At 36.9% G+C, this 17430-nt stretch overlaps 1 protein-coding gene across 1 annotated transcript in view; it reads left to right on the plus strand.

The window, feature by feature from the left end:
• Nucleotides 1-5076, plus strand: part of skib (v-ski avian sarcoma viral oncogene homolog b) — a 49158-nt gene extending 44082 nt beyond the window's left edge. The window contains exons 4-7 of the mRNA XM_036559692.1: nucleotides 564-808; nucleotides 2523-2758; nucleotides 3145-3375; nucleotides 4215-5076. Of these exons, the coding sequence (XP_036415585.1) occupies nucleotides 564-808; nucleotides 2523-2758; nucleotides 3145-3375; nucleotides 4215-4427 (925 nt within the window). The 3' untranslated portion in view covers nucleotides 4428-5076. The remainder of the gene's footprint in view (nucleotides 1-563; nucleotides 809-2522; nucleotides 2759-3144; nucleotides 3376-4214) is intronic.
• The last annotated feature ends 12354 nt before the right edge of the window (nucleotides 5077-17430 follow it).

Consider the following 17430-nt stretch of genomic DNA (forward strand, 5'->3'; position numbering starts at 1 on the left):
TTGGGGGAGTCCTAACTAGCGGGTGGAATTGGAGACGACTAAATTGGGGAGAAAATCGGGTAAAATTAAAACTTGCGATCTCCTGATGAAAGGGCCAACACCCCACCTGAGTGGTCACGTTATTAACAACACTTATTTACTCGAAAAATAAAGCATTTATATTATTTACAACAGTAAACTATAAATTTTCTTAAGGAATGAAGTGGACAGTAGGACAATTTAGGCCATATTTTATTCCTTTACACTCTGGGGGGAAAAGTTCATACAAAGTGGGTTGTTTCGCTTACAGACTGAAAACATTCAAAATTTCAAAACGTTCAAAGTTTCAGTTAATGTTGAGGTATCTCATTCCATGTATACTACCATAGTTTGATGTAAATGTGTGATGTAATTAAATTAATACATTAATCTATTTTTGTGAGTGTACAGGCTGTCCCAACATTGTCTCATTAAAAAATAAAAGATTGTAAACAGATTTATTCTTCTGGTCCTGACACTAGTTTCTGTCTTGTATCACATACTCCGTGTTCAGATTGTTTGATTTTTGCTCTGAAATGTTTTAGATCGCCTCCTAAACGCCCTGAGAGTTTGGCCCCTAGTGTGACAGTGACCTCGACTGGCCTTGGTAAGGATGAGGCGCTGCAGGCCACAGGCTGTCAGCCTGCAGACCCGCTCACCCTTAGCTCCAGACCCACCAAACACTGGCCATCTGGAGAGAGTCAGTCTTTGCTTGCAGCGCGACTCCATCAGCCAGCGAAAAACGACTCAGACTCGGATGCTGAGATTGAAGTGGACACCTGCAACGAGAGTGAGTTTCACAGAAAGGCAAAAACTAGGGCTGTAAAACTGTTTGCTATATTGTTTGTTAATTGTTATCGCAGTATTGGCTATCGCAATCCTGATATTGCACAAGGCTACAGTATGCAAATGAGCCTTTAACCAATCACTGAATGTTTGTGGGCTGCCAACACCCAGTCATGTCACAGATGTTTAGGGATTCACATGATCGGATACACATAAACATAAATAATAGTGGCCATAAATACTGAAAAAAAATAGTCTTTAACCACTGGTCTGTTTTCAAAAAAATGGTAGATTGCAATCACAATGTATAAGAATAGAAATACCTGGTATATTGTCAGTGTTGTGCAGCCCATCCACAATATTGTAATTAATCCTTAACTGCCCTGTCTTAATCCCTGCCTTGATTCCCTTCTAAACACACCCTGTACATTGGCAGTGATAATTAGCTCCATTTGGGGCAATAGATTATCTGGGTACATTTTTGACTGCTTCTTTGTTTTTCAAATATTGCAGTACTTACCCCAGTGTGACTTTTGGAACATCATTCAGTCCATGTAGTTAAGGCACCATGTAGTTAACAGAAAACCTGATGGCTGAAGGCAGTTCAGTTAGTGTGTATGCTTTATTTTTGGTGCATAGACAGATCGGCCATAAAATTAAAATCACCTCGTTCCTGCACTCATTGTCTATTTTATCAGTTCCGCATACCATTTAGGTGCATTTTGTAGTTCTACATTTACAGACTGTAGTCCATCTGTTTCTCTGTGCTCCTTGATACCCTGTGCAATGGTCAGGATCACTACAGAGCAGGTATTAGTTAGATGGTGGATTATTTTCAGCACTGCAGTGACACTGACGTGGTGGTGGCATGTTAGTGCATGTTGCACTGGTGTTGGAGTGGATGAGGCACAGTAGTGCTGCTGGAGTTTTTAAACACTTCACTGACACACTGCTGGACTGAGAACAGTCCACTAACCAAAAATATCCAGGCAACAGCGTCCTGTGACCACTGATGAAGGACTAGAGGGTGACTAACAAACTGCAGCAACAGATGAGCTCCTGGCTCTAATTTTACATCTACAAGGTGGACCAACGTAGTTGTGTCTAATAGAGTGGACAGTGAGTAGCCACAGCATTTAAAAACCACAGCAGCACTGCTGTGTCTGATCCACCAGTAATAGTACATGTATGGGTGGGCAACACAATATCATTATCATGTACAATATTCTGTACTTTGTACTTTATAAACAGTAACAGCCAGTGTAGCATAATGTCAGCCCAGTATGCCATTATCTTATTGTATTAGTAATTTTACCAGAGTTAGTCATTCTATGTTGAAAAGTGTTTATAGCATTATTGAAACCAGTTTAGCAGTGTTCAGATTGGTCAGCAGAGGTCAGTAGAAACATTAGAAACAGTAGAAAGCATTATAATTAGGAATTGTAGAAAGGCATGCTAAATTGTAGACCTTTTCCCTTTTGAATTGTAGACATTTTTTCCCAAACTTGAATTAATTGATGAGAGCTATATGAAAATTATAGTTCACAAAAGACTTAATAGGATAAAAATTGTTGTATGTAATGCAAGTTATGTTGATGATGTATTAATATTGTACCCATAGCATTATTGTAAGAATTATAATTACAATTTCTTTACATAGTTTTGTGTATTTGTAATGCTTGTCTTCATAAAGAACCTCCTGTGTGTTTTTGTTGCAGTCCCTCGCTCGCATTCATTAAGTAATGGATTGGCAGGCTCCAGCCCAGCAGAAGTGTGTGATGTGCGGCTGAAAGTGGCCGGGCCATCAGAGCTGGAGGCGCTGCGGCAGACGCTGTACAGTGACTTGAGCTCCAGAGAGGCCAGAGAGAGGTTCCTGCAGGAGATTGTTCGCATGAGGGTCAAACAGGAGGAAAAACTCACTGCTGCTCTGCAGGCCAAACGTAGCCTTCAACAGGTAAAGTTAGCAGTTAAAATGCCCATATACTATTTTTTTTCTTGTTTTGTATGACGTCTGTGTGTGTTTATGCATCTGTAAGAGTCATTCATTTTACTTGACTATTTTCAAACTTTGCCTCATTCCTTGTAACTTTAACTTGAATGAGCTAAACTGCAGTCTAAATAGACATAATTTTAAATGCATTGAGGTTTGTGACATCACAAAATTTAAAACAAGCTATTTTTGCATCTTAGTTTCCACAGATGAACTGTATGGACTGGGGAGAATTATTATTGTCTTGGAAGCAGATTTCAAGGATCTGTATAAAAATGTCTATAAAATTACAACACGCATGCATTTCAGTGGTTCAGGTGAATTATTTCATTTTGTTGATTGCATGCCAGGAGCTGGAGTTTGTGAGGGCAACGAAGAAGGGCAGATTGCGGGAAGCCATTGAGGCCAAGCGTAACCTGCGGAAGGAGATTGAGCGGCTGAGAGCTGAGTGTGAAAAGAAGGTGCGCGATGCCAACGATTTGTGTGGCAGACTGAAGCGGGAGGTGGAGAGAGAGCGACAGCTCCGAGTGTGTGATAAAGGCTGCGAGTCCGGACGCCTGCGTGCAAAATACTCCACACAGGTAAGAAAGATACAGCTTCCTGACGGCGTCAGAACTGATCTAGGAATCTAGAGTTGCTTTTGTCGTTATGCTGTACATTAACATTGCATTTATGTTTAAATGTAACTGCCTAATTACATAATTTAATTGTCTGCACATCTGTTTCCACCTGCACAAATGAAAACCTTTTTAAGTTTGTTTCAATTTGAAAAACATGGCGAAAACTGCAAAGGATATTTTGTTTGTGCAGAATAATAAAAACTTTATCAAATTCAAATCACAAATGTGGAATGGGAAGAAAATGTAGAATCTGCACTTTCAACTTCACTTGTGTCAGTATTATACATTAAAAAATAAATGCTTTCTTAACAAGAAATAAACATCTGAATAATAAATGACACCAGGTGATGATGTGCACCTTTTAAGAACGTTGTATCTCCATTTCTGTAATTATTCACTTTTTTTGTATCACAGAAATCTCCAGCAGCCCTTTACACTGTGTTAAAATTTCATGATCAATCGATCAGTGGTGCAAAATTACTTGGAAAGAACACACCCACTCAAGATAGTGATGACTTGCCGTAGGGATGCATTAATACTGATACTGGTATCGGGTACTTGCCCGATACTGCGTTTATGTACTCATACTCAGAAAAATTCACTGACACCAACATTACGATACATTGCTAATGAACTAAAGCTGGCAGTGAAGAGGCCTCTGCTCTATATATATATATATATATATATATATATATATATATATATATATATATATATATATATATATATATAGTGTGTGTATATAATATATATTATGCACAAATAACTGGTTGATTTTTCTTTTTTCTCTTTCTTTTCAGATTGAGGAGCTACAGGTGAAGCTGCAGCAGGCTGAGGCTGATCGAGAGCAGTTGAGGGAGGAGTTGTTGAAGGAGCGTGAAGCGAGGCAGAGTCTGGAAAGAGCAGTGCTTCAACTACAGCAACAACTCAACCAGAACACACAACAGACACACACTCAGGAGAACCAGCAACCAAATGGGCGAAAGAATGGAGAGGCTGTGGGCACTTCATAGAAAAAACAATAAAAACTTGGAGGACGCTTTCTGATATGCCTAAAGCAAAGCGAACAACATGAACAAGTGATATAAATACATAGATATATAGGAGCAAAATAAATACATGATACAAATACATGCATTTTAGTAACACACTTATGGACGGTTACGAAGACGTGAACTGGAACAAGGATTGGATTAGCAAGAACTTTCCAAAGCAGAAGTTTTGTTTACTAAAACTTTTTAGCTGTCATAAAAGTCCAAATCAGCATCAAAAAGAACACCGAAATGATGACACTCTGGATGGAAATCACCACCACATTGGACTGACATCTTCAGTTAGCTTCTCAAGCTAATCCGAGGAATTATATTTTGTTATAAGCTATTTAACAAAGATACTTGAAAATATATTGGAAACGAAAGTGTTTCCTAATTAGCGAGCTGACAGTAGCAGATAGTTGACCTGCTAGTGCCACATGAAAAATCTGTAAACAAAAAAAATACAAGAAGGTATTACACAAAAATAGAATATACGCAGGACATGCATTTTTTCACTACATATGATAATGTTTATGATGCTTATTTCCTTTCTTGTTATATCAATATAATTTGCATGAGCAGCAGTGCTATGTATTTTCTGGGCAGGGTTTTCATATAAACATGCATACCGGTTAGTTTTTTATTTTATATATATATATATATATATATATATATATATATATATATATATATATATATATATATATATTATATATAATTTTCTTCTTAATATTTTTTTGAATACCATGTAGATTAATTAATCCCATAATTTACCCCCTATAGTACTGCCCATTATGGACTTAAACCCACCATTATTCCTTAGTTACAGTATCTTTTTAAGCAAGTGTTATTTTTTTATACTCTGTACAACTCCTGGTTCCGTTCAAATGGTCAGTCAGCAGAACTGAAACAACTTCTTATTTGGTACAATTATTATCTTTAGCATTAGGAAGTGCTATAATCTTTCAAATGCCAATTTTAGTCACTGGTTCTAGGGCTTGTTTAAGAAAAAAATGTTTATGAACATAACATTTCTACTTATATACAAAAGTATGGATATATATTTTTTTACTCTACCAAAAAGAATTGCACTTTGGAAAAAAAACAGAATTGTACTGTGCATTTTATGCCCTCAGATGTTTTCTCAAAATCTCAAACAGCAAAACCTGGTTTAAAAACTGTTTTCATACATTTATTACTTTGTATATAACATTATAACAGGTTAGTGGATAATTATTGTAAATAAGATAGTTGTCAGTATGTTTGCTTGCTTTTACTTGTTAATGCTCAACTATTGTTTTGCTCTATACCAGTATATGCTGAACGTTTGAGATTTTCATAATTCTAAACAAAAATCTCACATTTTCTCACATAGAGGGCATTTACTGTATAAAATTCGTATAATGATGTGGGGAATATCAAAGATCAGTATGTTTCTGGTTAGCTCCAGTCTGTTTAGAAATCAGTTTAATAACGTACCAAAGCAACTGTTTTGAGATTTTCTCAAGGAATGCCCCAGATGTATAACTGACATATTGTACATAATATGTGATGTTTTATTCCTCTTTTTAACCAGAAGCCCCTTTCGTATCCAGACTGATTCACATTTGCGCAGTAATGCAGTATATTATACCTTCATTACTTTATTTATTCTGGGTGACTTTCTAGCAGCCCTTTTGTGTACTGTTTGCCTGCTTTTCTTTTGTTTTTTACAGCTCCATCCCTTTGTGCTTTAATCCAATGAACTACACACACACACACACACACACACACACACACACACACAAAACTCTGCTTATACTTTTGGTTTTGATATGGCTCATTTTGGCCACTTGGTTTTTCTTTTCCCTGCATATAATACCCATTAAACAAAAAACAAATATTGCAAGTTGGTGTCCCATTTATTTTGAAATATTTAAAAAATAACCCTCTTGTAATAAGTCTAGTAAACTTACCCATTGTGCACACTGCTTTTATTTATATATATATATATATATATATATATATATATATATATATATATATATATATATATATATATATATATAAATGTGTGTGTGTGTGTGTGTGTGTGTGTGTGTGTGTGTGTGTGTGTGTGTCATGCTGAATGATGTTGCAGGCGGCATAACGTTCTCCACGGCGTTTCCAGACCCTGTCACGTCTGTCACGTGCTCAGGTGAAACCTGCTCTCATCTGTGAAAAGCACAGGGCTCAGGATCTGCCAATTTCGGTATTCTATGGCAAATGCCAATCAAGCTCTACGGTGCTGGGCAGTAATTGTTTGGTCAGACACATTCGCACCAGTGGCCTGCAGGAGTTCATTTTGTAGGGCTCTGGCAGTGCTCATCCTGTTTCTCCTTGCACAAAGGAGCAGATACCGGTCCTGCTGAGGGGTCTCAGCCTTGTCCAGCTCTCCTAGAGTAAGTACCTGTCTCCTGGAATCTTCTCCATACTCTTAAGACACCCCCTTGAGGGAGACACAGCAAACCTTCTGGCAATGGCATGTATTGATGTGCCATCCTGCAGGATTTGGACAACCTTTGTAGGGTCCAGGTACCGCACCATGGTACTAGTAGTGACGCTGACCCAAGCCAACTGTAAAACTAGTGAAAAATCAGTCAGAAAAGATAAGGAGGGACAAAATGTCAATGGCCTCCACCTATTAAACCATTCTTGTTTTGGGGGTCGTCTCATTGTTGCTCCTCTAGTGCACCTGTTGTTAATTTCATTAACAGCAAAGCAGCTATAACTGATTAACCCTAACGATTAAAAAGTGTTCCTGTAATTTTTTTTTAGCAGTGTGTATCAGCAGTCCTTTGCAGGGCAGACAGACCGACGTATGCATTCACATATACATTCACACATACCTAGGGCAATTTGGCATATCCAGTTGGCCTGACTGCATGTGTTTTGGACTGTAGGAGGAAACCCACGCAGACACGGGAAGAACATGCAAACTCCACACAGAAAGGAAACTGGCCCTTGTTGCTGTGAGGCGAAAGCGCTACCCTATATATATGCATATGTATATACATATATATATATATATAGGTATAATCTCCATAGAGCATTGGGATTCTCTAGAGCAGCCGCGCATGAGCGCAAGGTCACCATGGCCAATGCCAAGACCAGAGTGGTATAAAGCTCGCTGGCACTAGGATGAATTGGAGTGGCATTTGTGATCCAGAACTGATCATCTAACATCAGTAAATGACCTCACTAATGCTCTTTTGGCAGAATGCAATCAAATCCTCACAGTAACGTTCCAACATCTAATGTAAAGCATTCTCAGAAGAATAGAGGCTGTTAATACTTGATTTTAGATGAGCAAACATCTACGAACATTTGAACGTATTGTGTGGTGTTTTACACTACAGACCAAAGGTTTGCTAGAAATATTCTGATCTGATCCAAAGAATTGGGATCAAAGCTCATCAAAGCTCATCATTAGCTCATGGTTAGTGTGTTGGATCAGAGCACTATAAAACTACACTGTGCCACTGTAAAGTTCCACATAATACACTTTTATGTTAAATTCTCAAATAAACTGAAAATTGAACCACTAACATTAACAAATGGCATTTTAGGCACTCCATGTTGAGAAACAAAAAGATATCAAATGAAAGTATTCCATTATGCGCATCAAAACTGATGTGATTTTTTTGCGGCATTTAAAAGTAACTGGAAGCCAAATCATCAGATCAGTCAGTCAATTCAGTTCAGAGCGTAACATTATTCACACACAAAACATGAAGTAATTTTATTATTACTACTAAGTGCCAACAAGTCGTTTCTGACTCCTGGCAGCCATGTGGATAGTGTTTCTTCAGAATATCTTTTCTTCTATTTGGGTCTTCAGGCTTCTCAGTGGCTGGTTCATGACTGCTCTGATTGTCTCCCTCTGACTTGTAGCCAGTCGTCCTCTTCCTATTTCACCTTTAACTCTTCCAACCATAAGGCCATTTCCAATAAACTGGTTCTTTTCATAACATGTCCATAATAAGAGCACTTCAGTCTGGTTGACCTTCGAGTGTGAGGGTGAGGCTTGATTTGTTTGAGAATCCACTTGTGTGTTTTCTTTGCTGTCCAAGGTACTCGTAAAAGTCAGAGAAGGCATCTGTATTTTTCCTGTGACACTTGTTTATTGTCCAGCTTTTATATCCAAAAAAGCCACAGAGAAGACCACAGCCTGGACAGTTCTGATCTTTCTTTGTAGAGACACATCGTTGCATTCGAAAATCTTTCCAAGCACCTTAATGCCTGTTCTGCTGAGTGCCAATCTGTGTTGGATTTCCTGAGTGTTGGATCATCTGTTGTTAATAATTTATCCAAGTAAGCAAAAACTGTCTGCTATTTTCACATCTTCTACATTAGTGGTACAGTTAATGGTCTTTACTGTTGTCTTAACCTTAGTCTTCTTCATATTAAACTTATTAAAAGTCTTTTCACTGTTCTTTTAACCTCCCTTATAAGGGCCTTCAGGTTTTCCAGATTTTCCACTGAGTGTTTCATCATCCTTATATAAAAGGCTATTGATGTTTCTTTCACCATGCCTGAATCCTTCAGTCCTGCTTCTCTCATTATATGTTCTGCATTCAGGTTGAACAGGTATTGTGATAGTATGCAGCCTTCTTTAATTTCTGTAACTCTGTAATCAGTATGTCCTTTTTCTGTCTTCACTGGCTTGTTGATCAGAGTAGAGATTTCTCATTAGAACGATGAAATGGTCAGGTATTCCCATTTTCCTGTGGACATTTCATAACATCATCAGTGAAACATGTTGACTTCCCTTCTTGGTAAATTACAGAAGTGGTTTACCATTGCCTTCTTCCTCGCAGTTGAACTGATGTCTTTGTCGTTGTCACCTCTGTGATCATCCGCCAGTGACATCATCCTATATTGCTGCTGCTGCTCAGAATAGGTGGTAGGTTTAGTGGGGCACTTCTGCTAAGACCATTCTGCCATGGGAGACCCTGTAGGAGTTAAAACTCCAGGCAGCATAGTTCTCTGCTTGTCTGATGCAACCAAGCCTCCTTGTCAACAAGGCACCATATCACAAGAAGGGAAGTAGACCTGCAGAAGCAGAATACAACACCGATAATTTGTTAACACATGCCAACTAGGAACAAGTAATTTATAAACAGTTATACTATTTTTTATAGTAATATGATTATTAACCCAGAACAATTCAAATCAATTCAATTTATGCGTATAGTGCTTTTAACTACAGACATCATAAAGCAGCTTTACAGAAATCCTGGTTCGAGCCCCATGTGAGCAAGCCAAGGGCGACACTTTTGTGTTTACTCTCAAAGGGCAAAACTCTTTGAGAGTAAACGCACAAATCCTCTGGTCCGCAATCCAAACGGGTTTTTCTCAGGCACCTAATAAACTTGTGCTGATGCCATTGCAAAAGCTATTATTTTTCTTTCATCTTCCACATATTGTACAGGTTATTTGTACAAATGGGAAAAGAAAAGCAAAGGTGATCTTTAGTACAGGACTGCAAACCAAAGAAATATTCTGGAACAAACATCTTTTGTTAAACTACAAGGCAATAATTGTGTTGGATGTTGGTAAATTAATTTAATTGTACAATATTTTGAAAACGTTAAAAATCACTGCACGCATCCTTTTTGCTCTGTGCTCCACAGTCCCAAGACTGGACACTTTAAAAACAATGTTTTGTTATGAAACATGCTCTGCCACTTACAAAATAACATAATCTGTAATTTTTTTGTTTGTTTGTTTGTTTAAAAATTTCTGATAACTGAAAAGACACAGTGGACTTAAAATGCTTTTTTCATAGATCCTCAGAAAATAGGTAAAAGGAAGTCAAGTGATGTCATCAGTTTTATTTCAAATTAAGAGATTTTTTTTTCACACCAGTGACACAACTCCTGGGACCACAACTTTCATTATATATTTCATAATGTTTTTTTGGCATTTTTTTCTTTATGTCATTTAATTCATATATTTCATAGTCATGTATAGATTATTGCAGTTAAAATTGCAGTAAAACTTTTTTTACCTCAAAATATAGCACTCACTTTTTACACATGACTGTGAGGACGAGCACTTCTGTGGTGCTTGGAATTCTATATAATTGATTTAAAAAACAATATTGCTAAATTGATGGCTGAAGGTGTAATTGTTAAAATAACATTGTTTTATTTTAAAATATAAATAAATTGTACCCCTAACATTACACTTTTTCAAGTGTAATATATATGTACGCTAGGGACACAAAAATGGACGTTTCTGTAGAATGACCCATATATGAGGCTACATTAACGGAAAAAGTCACTAACATTAACTAATCTGTACGGTGATAGTTCAACTTAAGTTGATTTTGTAGTTAGGAGCAGAGAAAACAGAAAATAATTACCACTTTATGCTGAATCTCTTCACACATGCAACAGTACTGAACTCTGTGGAACTCAGCTTGCGTTTTTAAAAATGTTATGACACTGCAGCGGTTCTGAATCCTCGACTGGCGCCAGCTGCTCAGGAGGCTCCTCCACAAACCGCTGAGCAGCGGTTCTTTAAATGAGACACAACGATATCTAATTACATTTTGCAGCTAATAAGTTAATGTTCGAAAACTCCGGCTTTCATCATATGACGGGACGATCACAGAAATATCATGGCACTCTTCACTCGGCTCCTTCTTAACTCCAGCATGGCTGACCAGAACTGGACTTTAATCCATGATAATTTATTGTTTGAGAACTAATGCTTACAGAAATATCTGAATGCTCAGCAATCAAGTTATAGTGTGAGCCCTGATGTCTAGGGGTGGGTGAGGTTGCAGGTGAGTGGTAGCTGACCTAACATTAACCTAATGTTTAATTTCTTCGTACAGTTACAGTGGACCGCTAGCTATAGCATTCTCGTAAATGAAGATAACTGCTTATAGTATTAACAGCGTCTAGCCACGATACAGACAATGGTGTAATAAACCTTCATAACATGCAGTGTTAACAAATTTGGAAAGGTTTAAATAACCTTCTTGCTGGGAGTTGTAGCTGGGACTCGCAGCAGCAGGAGAGCAGTCGCTTTATGTGAGGTAGAGGAACGCGAGTAGCTAATGCGTATCAGAGAACTTGCAGAGGAGAATTACCGCTCTGTAATGTCTTCTGGGTTTCTCAAACACTAAATGCTTAAACATTTTTAATATAAAAGAATACATTCAATTCCTGAACACAAAACAGTATGAAACATTTTGACACTCCACTTATATTTTTAAACGCTCGAGTTAGGTGTTTAAAACGGCGCCTTGAGCTGCTTCACTCTAGATGTTGCGTGTTGTTCTTCAACTGAGGTGAAACGTCTGCGCATCTTAACTGTTGGAGCAGTTAAGATCCGCTTGTGAACAAATGCACTTGTATTAGGAGATGATGAGTTCTCAGGATTAAATTAGCCACAACGTCCTCACCAAATTTGTTTTGTTATAATTCTCAGACATAGAATAGTATAGGTTGCACAGACTATTCTCGATAGCTTTTATTTCTTTAATAACTGTGATCTTGCTAATTAGCCATCTGCACCTGTTCAGTCTGCACCTGATATTAAAAACCGAGTTTAGCGCAAGCTCCAGTAGAAACATAATCTCACACACATCAGCAAATCCATCAATGTGTGAATCACTTTTAATCTTAATACACATAAAAAATAAAATAACCCTCCAAAACACAATAAGAAGGACAAAGCTTTCAATTCACCAGCTTCTAGTTTGGTGCAGCAGCAGTCACTTTCTGGTGCCCGAAGCTGCATCATTTAAGCTGGAACGGGTAAATTCAAACAAGAAGCTGGCTGATGCGCAATTTAAGGTAGAACAGGAAAATTCAAACAAGAAGCTGGCAAATAGGAAGCTAACTTCAGGTTTGTGTAAGAAGGTCCTAAAGCAAATCTTTTATGAATATATACGCGAATTAAGGAATGCTATAACTTACCTAGTTAAAAAGCATAAAACATCATTGTAAATACAACCGCATTTCCAAAAAAGTTAGGACGCTGTGCAAAATGTAAATGAAAACAAAATTCAATGATATGCAAATCATTTAAACCCTATATTTCATTGAAAATAGTACAAAGACAACATATCAAATGTTGAAACTGAGAAATTTGATTGGTTTTTGAAAAATATTTGCCCATTTTGAATTTGCGGCCAACAACACATTTCAAAAAAGCTGGGACAGGGGCAACCAAAGGCTGGCAAAGTTGTGTAATGCTTAAAAAACACCTGGTGGTTGATTGACAACAGGTCAGTAACATGATATAAAACATAAAACATGGTATAAAGAGAACATCCCAGAGAGACTGAGTCTTTCAGAAGTAAAGATGAGGAGGGGTTCACCACTCTGTGAAAGTCTGCACGATCAAGTGCAACAATTCAAGAATAACATTTCTCAGTGCAACACTCATTGTCAACAGCAAAGAACTTTTGCTTTTCATCATCTATGGTACATAACAACATTAAAAGAAGATGCTCCAGCTCCAACTTTTTTGGAACGTGTTGTTGGCATCAAATTCAAAATGGGCATATATTTTTCAAAAAACAATTAAATTTTTCCGTTTCAACATTTGATATGTTGTCTTTGTAGTATTTTCCTTTAAAAATATGGTTTACATGATTTGCATATCATTGTATTCTATTTTTATTTACATTCTGCTCAGCATCCCAACTTTTTTGGAAACGGGGTTGTAAATAACTACTACATCCAGTTAAGATCCCCTGAATAGACTGTTAAATGAAATAAGCTTAATATAAAACAAGAGGAAAAACAATCACATCAACAGGTTCTCCATGCCTCACCAACCACATGGCCATATCTACAAATGAACATCACACAAACAATATGCATCACACAAACATGATCGTGGATCACTGCGTTCCCTCCATTATACAATCCTATCACACTTTCTGAGTGCAATATTCTTGAAATATTATCATTTTGGACAGTGTCTTTCTTAAACTGCCGCTCTGTAATGGTACTGAATGCAGTCCAGCAGCGATGTTGAACGCCCCACAACGGTGACACTGTTGATGTGAATGGCTGGACCTAACACAGCATCTAGGTATGTATAGCTAAGGTCCTGCAGCCCCAAACCCATTTGCTGTAGAAAAAAGGAAACATAGAGGGGTCATTCTTGAGCCCTCTTGAGCCATCAATTTAGCAATATTGGTTTTTAAATCAATTATCTAGAATTCCAAGCACCACAGAAGTACTTGTCCCCACAGTCAAGTGTAAAGGGTGAGTGCCATATTTTGAAAAAATCCACGTTTTTCTGCAATCTGTAATCTATACACGACTATGGAATATATAAAATAAATTACATAAAGAAAACAAATGCCAAATAAATATTAAAAAAAATATAATGAGAGTTGTGGTCCCCAGGAGTCATGTCCCTGGTGTTACCGCGTAACAAAAAATCTCTTATTTTGAAATAAAAATCACAATGATGACATCACTTAACTTCCTTTTACCAATTTTCTGAGGATCTATGAAAAATCACTTGGTAAGTCCACTGTGTCTTTTCATTTATCAGAAATGTTCTCATTTAGCTCATGATTTCATATGAAGCTTTTAGTTGAAGTCACTGGCTTGACCTACTGTATTCTTAGACAACTGTGAAAAAATAGAATACAAATGGATTAAATTACCTATTTTAGTGGATATTCCATGATTGATGACATGTGGTTTGATGCTCTGTAGCAGCCATTTTGTAAAATGCATTTTTCATTAAAAACCTTTCTTATATGTAACACCAATGAGGATTGGTAACACCAGTGACACCTATGGAGAGATAGAAAAGTGGATGTTTCTGTAGAATGACCTGAAGGGTAAGTTTTCTTTGCTTTTTCAGTGAAATATGTTTTTCTATTGTCTATTATTAAAGGAAGGTTCTGGGCCCTCTAGTGTTTTCCAGTTATTTTTTATATATAATGGGGGAAATAGGAAGAGGGCAGGCTCCCCATAAACCGCCTCTGTACATATTGCTAATGCTGCATTCACATGTTTGCGGTAGACGAACGACAGCAAACTGGATGTTCCATTACTTTCAATGGAGCCGCAATGGAAAATTCTGTAAACTTTGTTCAGCTTGGTTGTTTTAGTTTCTGTTGTTGTCTAAATTCAGTTCAAACTAGCAGTTTTTTTTAATTTGCTAAGCTAGTTTTTATTTTAATCCTATGCGCCCAGTGTTCCCAAAATGATCTTCAAATATAAAGTTTTTTTTTTATTATTGAACTTAATAGTGCTTTTAAAATTAATTTCATCTGCAGCGTACTACTCTTTCTGTATACCATTATGTTTGTCATAGATATCTGTGTAACATGGATTTTGTATTTTAGATGGAAGGTTAAAAAAATGTAATAAATAAAAACTTAATCATATACAGCCATACACTACTAGCATGCTGTCACACATAAAATGGTCTTAAATTAGCTGAAAAATGCATACTGACTTGTTTAGGACTCGAAGATGAGGACTTGGGGCTCAACTTGAGACTTGCCTGGACTGAGTTTATACTCTGGACTTGAATCGAGACTTGACTATCTTGACTTGGGACTTGACTCGGAATTTGAATGTCAAGACTTGAGACTTACTTGTTACTTGCAACTTAGTGACTTCTTCCTACATCTGATTACTACTTCATTCATTTTTAAAATAAAAAAATCATTTTATAAATGCTGACATAAATACAATGAAGCTGTAAATAAATAAAGCATTCATTCATCATCTAACCTGTTTATCCTCCTGGGTCATGGGGGTGCTGGAGCCTATCCCAGAGCTCATTGGGCAGAGGACAGGAAACTGCCTGGACAGGTCACTAGTCCATCACAGGGCAGACACACAGACATACACAATCACACCCACACTCAGACTCACACATAGGGGGCAATTTAGTATTATCAGTTGGCCTGACTGCATGTCTTTAGGGTTGTGGGAGGAAACAGGAGCACCTGGAAAAAACCTACACAGACACGGGGACAAGAGGCAAATTCCTCACAGAAAGGACCCTGGTCACCCGGTCGGGAAGTTGAATCCAGGCTCTTCTTACTGTTTGGTGACACTGTGCCACCATGCCACCTAAATAAAACAATAAATAAAATACAATAAATAAATGCAAGTAAAATAATTTACAATGTATGTTTGAGTGGCACTTTCTTTATTGCTTTCTCAATTTTTTTGGAAGCTGTGTCATCAATGACATTTTCAGAAAATATATTTCTGCCCAAAAAATAACAAAGAAAAAATAAATTTAAAAATCACAAACTCGCGAGGCTCCTCGTAAGGTTTTGGGCCCTTAAACAACTGTATTATAACTGTATTATAATTATGTTAGAATTTATAATTACACTTTGACATTTATTTGTGAATACATTATGGCTGCAACTGATGAGTACTTGTGTTATCGATTAATCTATGGACTATTATTTTATTGATCAGCTAATTTAGCCATTATGTCTTCTTTTACCTTTACTACCAGTCAACTCATTCTAAATTCCATAAAATATGTGGGGATTACCATTATTCCCAACATTGTTTCCTTCTAAAAAAAACATGCTAATTTGTACTTAAAATACAATTAAAAAACTTATTTTCAGAAGCCGGCTAGGTGTCCCCCTTTTCATGTTTGGAAGTGTAAGTCATTCCACTGTTTCCTCTTCTTCGAATCGTCCTGAGCAGCATGAAAATCCTCCATTGGGAATAAAGCCCAGCCTTCATCCTGGATTAGAGGTTTAGAGACTTGCTGACATGTGTTGCTCTTCACTCAGCTCCTCCTCAGCCTGAACTCCAGCATGGCTGACCTGAATGGGATTATAATTCGAGATATCAGGAATAAACTCACTTTTCATGGAATATATTGAGAGATACATGCCAAAAGCCAAACTAAAGAGAGGAACTTGTTGGGTTTGGATGAAATCAATTGAATGTGGATCTTTATCACCAAGGTTTGTGGTCCTGAACTAGTGCTGGGAGATATATTATCTATATTGGTATTAGTGTCTCACAGCAATACTGGCTATTAGATTTAGCAATAATGCAAGTTATGAGAAATTAGATAACCTTAGTTCATGTAATTTACTGGATGCTTCAGATTACTTTGGAAAGAACTAAACTAAACACTAAATAACACATTTCCTTAGAACACTTTGTACGGTGTTTTTGGTCATTTTAGGAGAATAAAAGAGAGCAAAACAGGCCGATCAAAACAAGCTCTGTTTTTAGCATGGCGTAGCAGTAATGGGGTCAATAACTTTATTAATGTTAACTTAAATATCATCAAATGGTATTTAACTGTATTTAACTACATTTATATTTCACCTTAAACTATAATATACTATGTTAGTGTCATAAGAAAACGTTGTATCTCCATTTCTTTGGGTTTTTTGTTCGTTTCTTTGTTTTTAACACCATCTGAAATTTGTCAGTTGCCTTTTATAACCTAAATCTCATTACATTAATGTACATTAAAGTTAAGAACCTTTTTACCTATTAGAGTAGTCTTACAACATGTGACCTGGGAAACAATTCAATAATGTAGCTTGCAGTTATTTCAATTCTTTGTCTACTTTCACATTGTATTCTGCTTTAAGCCTAATCACATTGCAAATGCTAAATGCTAAAATGGGCAGTAACATATGAGACTTTGTACTTTAACTATTACTATAAGAAATTTTGTATTTGTTTCAAACACCGGGTGATAAATCATTTATGTAGGGGTCATTTTGGTATCAAGCATTATTATTATCATTATTATTTGGTATCGATACTACACAAGTCAAAATTCCAGCTTTGTGACAACCCTATTTTGGGAATACAAGATTTTGTTATGATAGTAGTGACTGGGAGAATATTACAGATGTTGATATTTTTCAATATCGCTCAGCACTAGGCAGGACTGTGGCTGGTTAAAGTGTTGGAAAACAATGACCTGAGGAGCCGGGAGGTGTTTTTAAAGTGATACAGTG

Source organism: Colossoma macropomum, unplaced genomic scaffold (assembly GCF_904425465.1).
Source record: "Colossoma macropomum unplaced genomic scaffold, Colossoma_macropomum, whole genome shotgun sequence".
Lineage (NCBI taxonomy): Eukaryota > Metazoa > Chordata > Actinopteri > Characiformes > Serrasalmidae > Colossoma > Colossoma macropomum.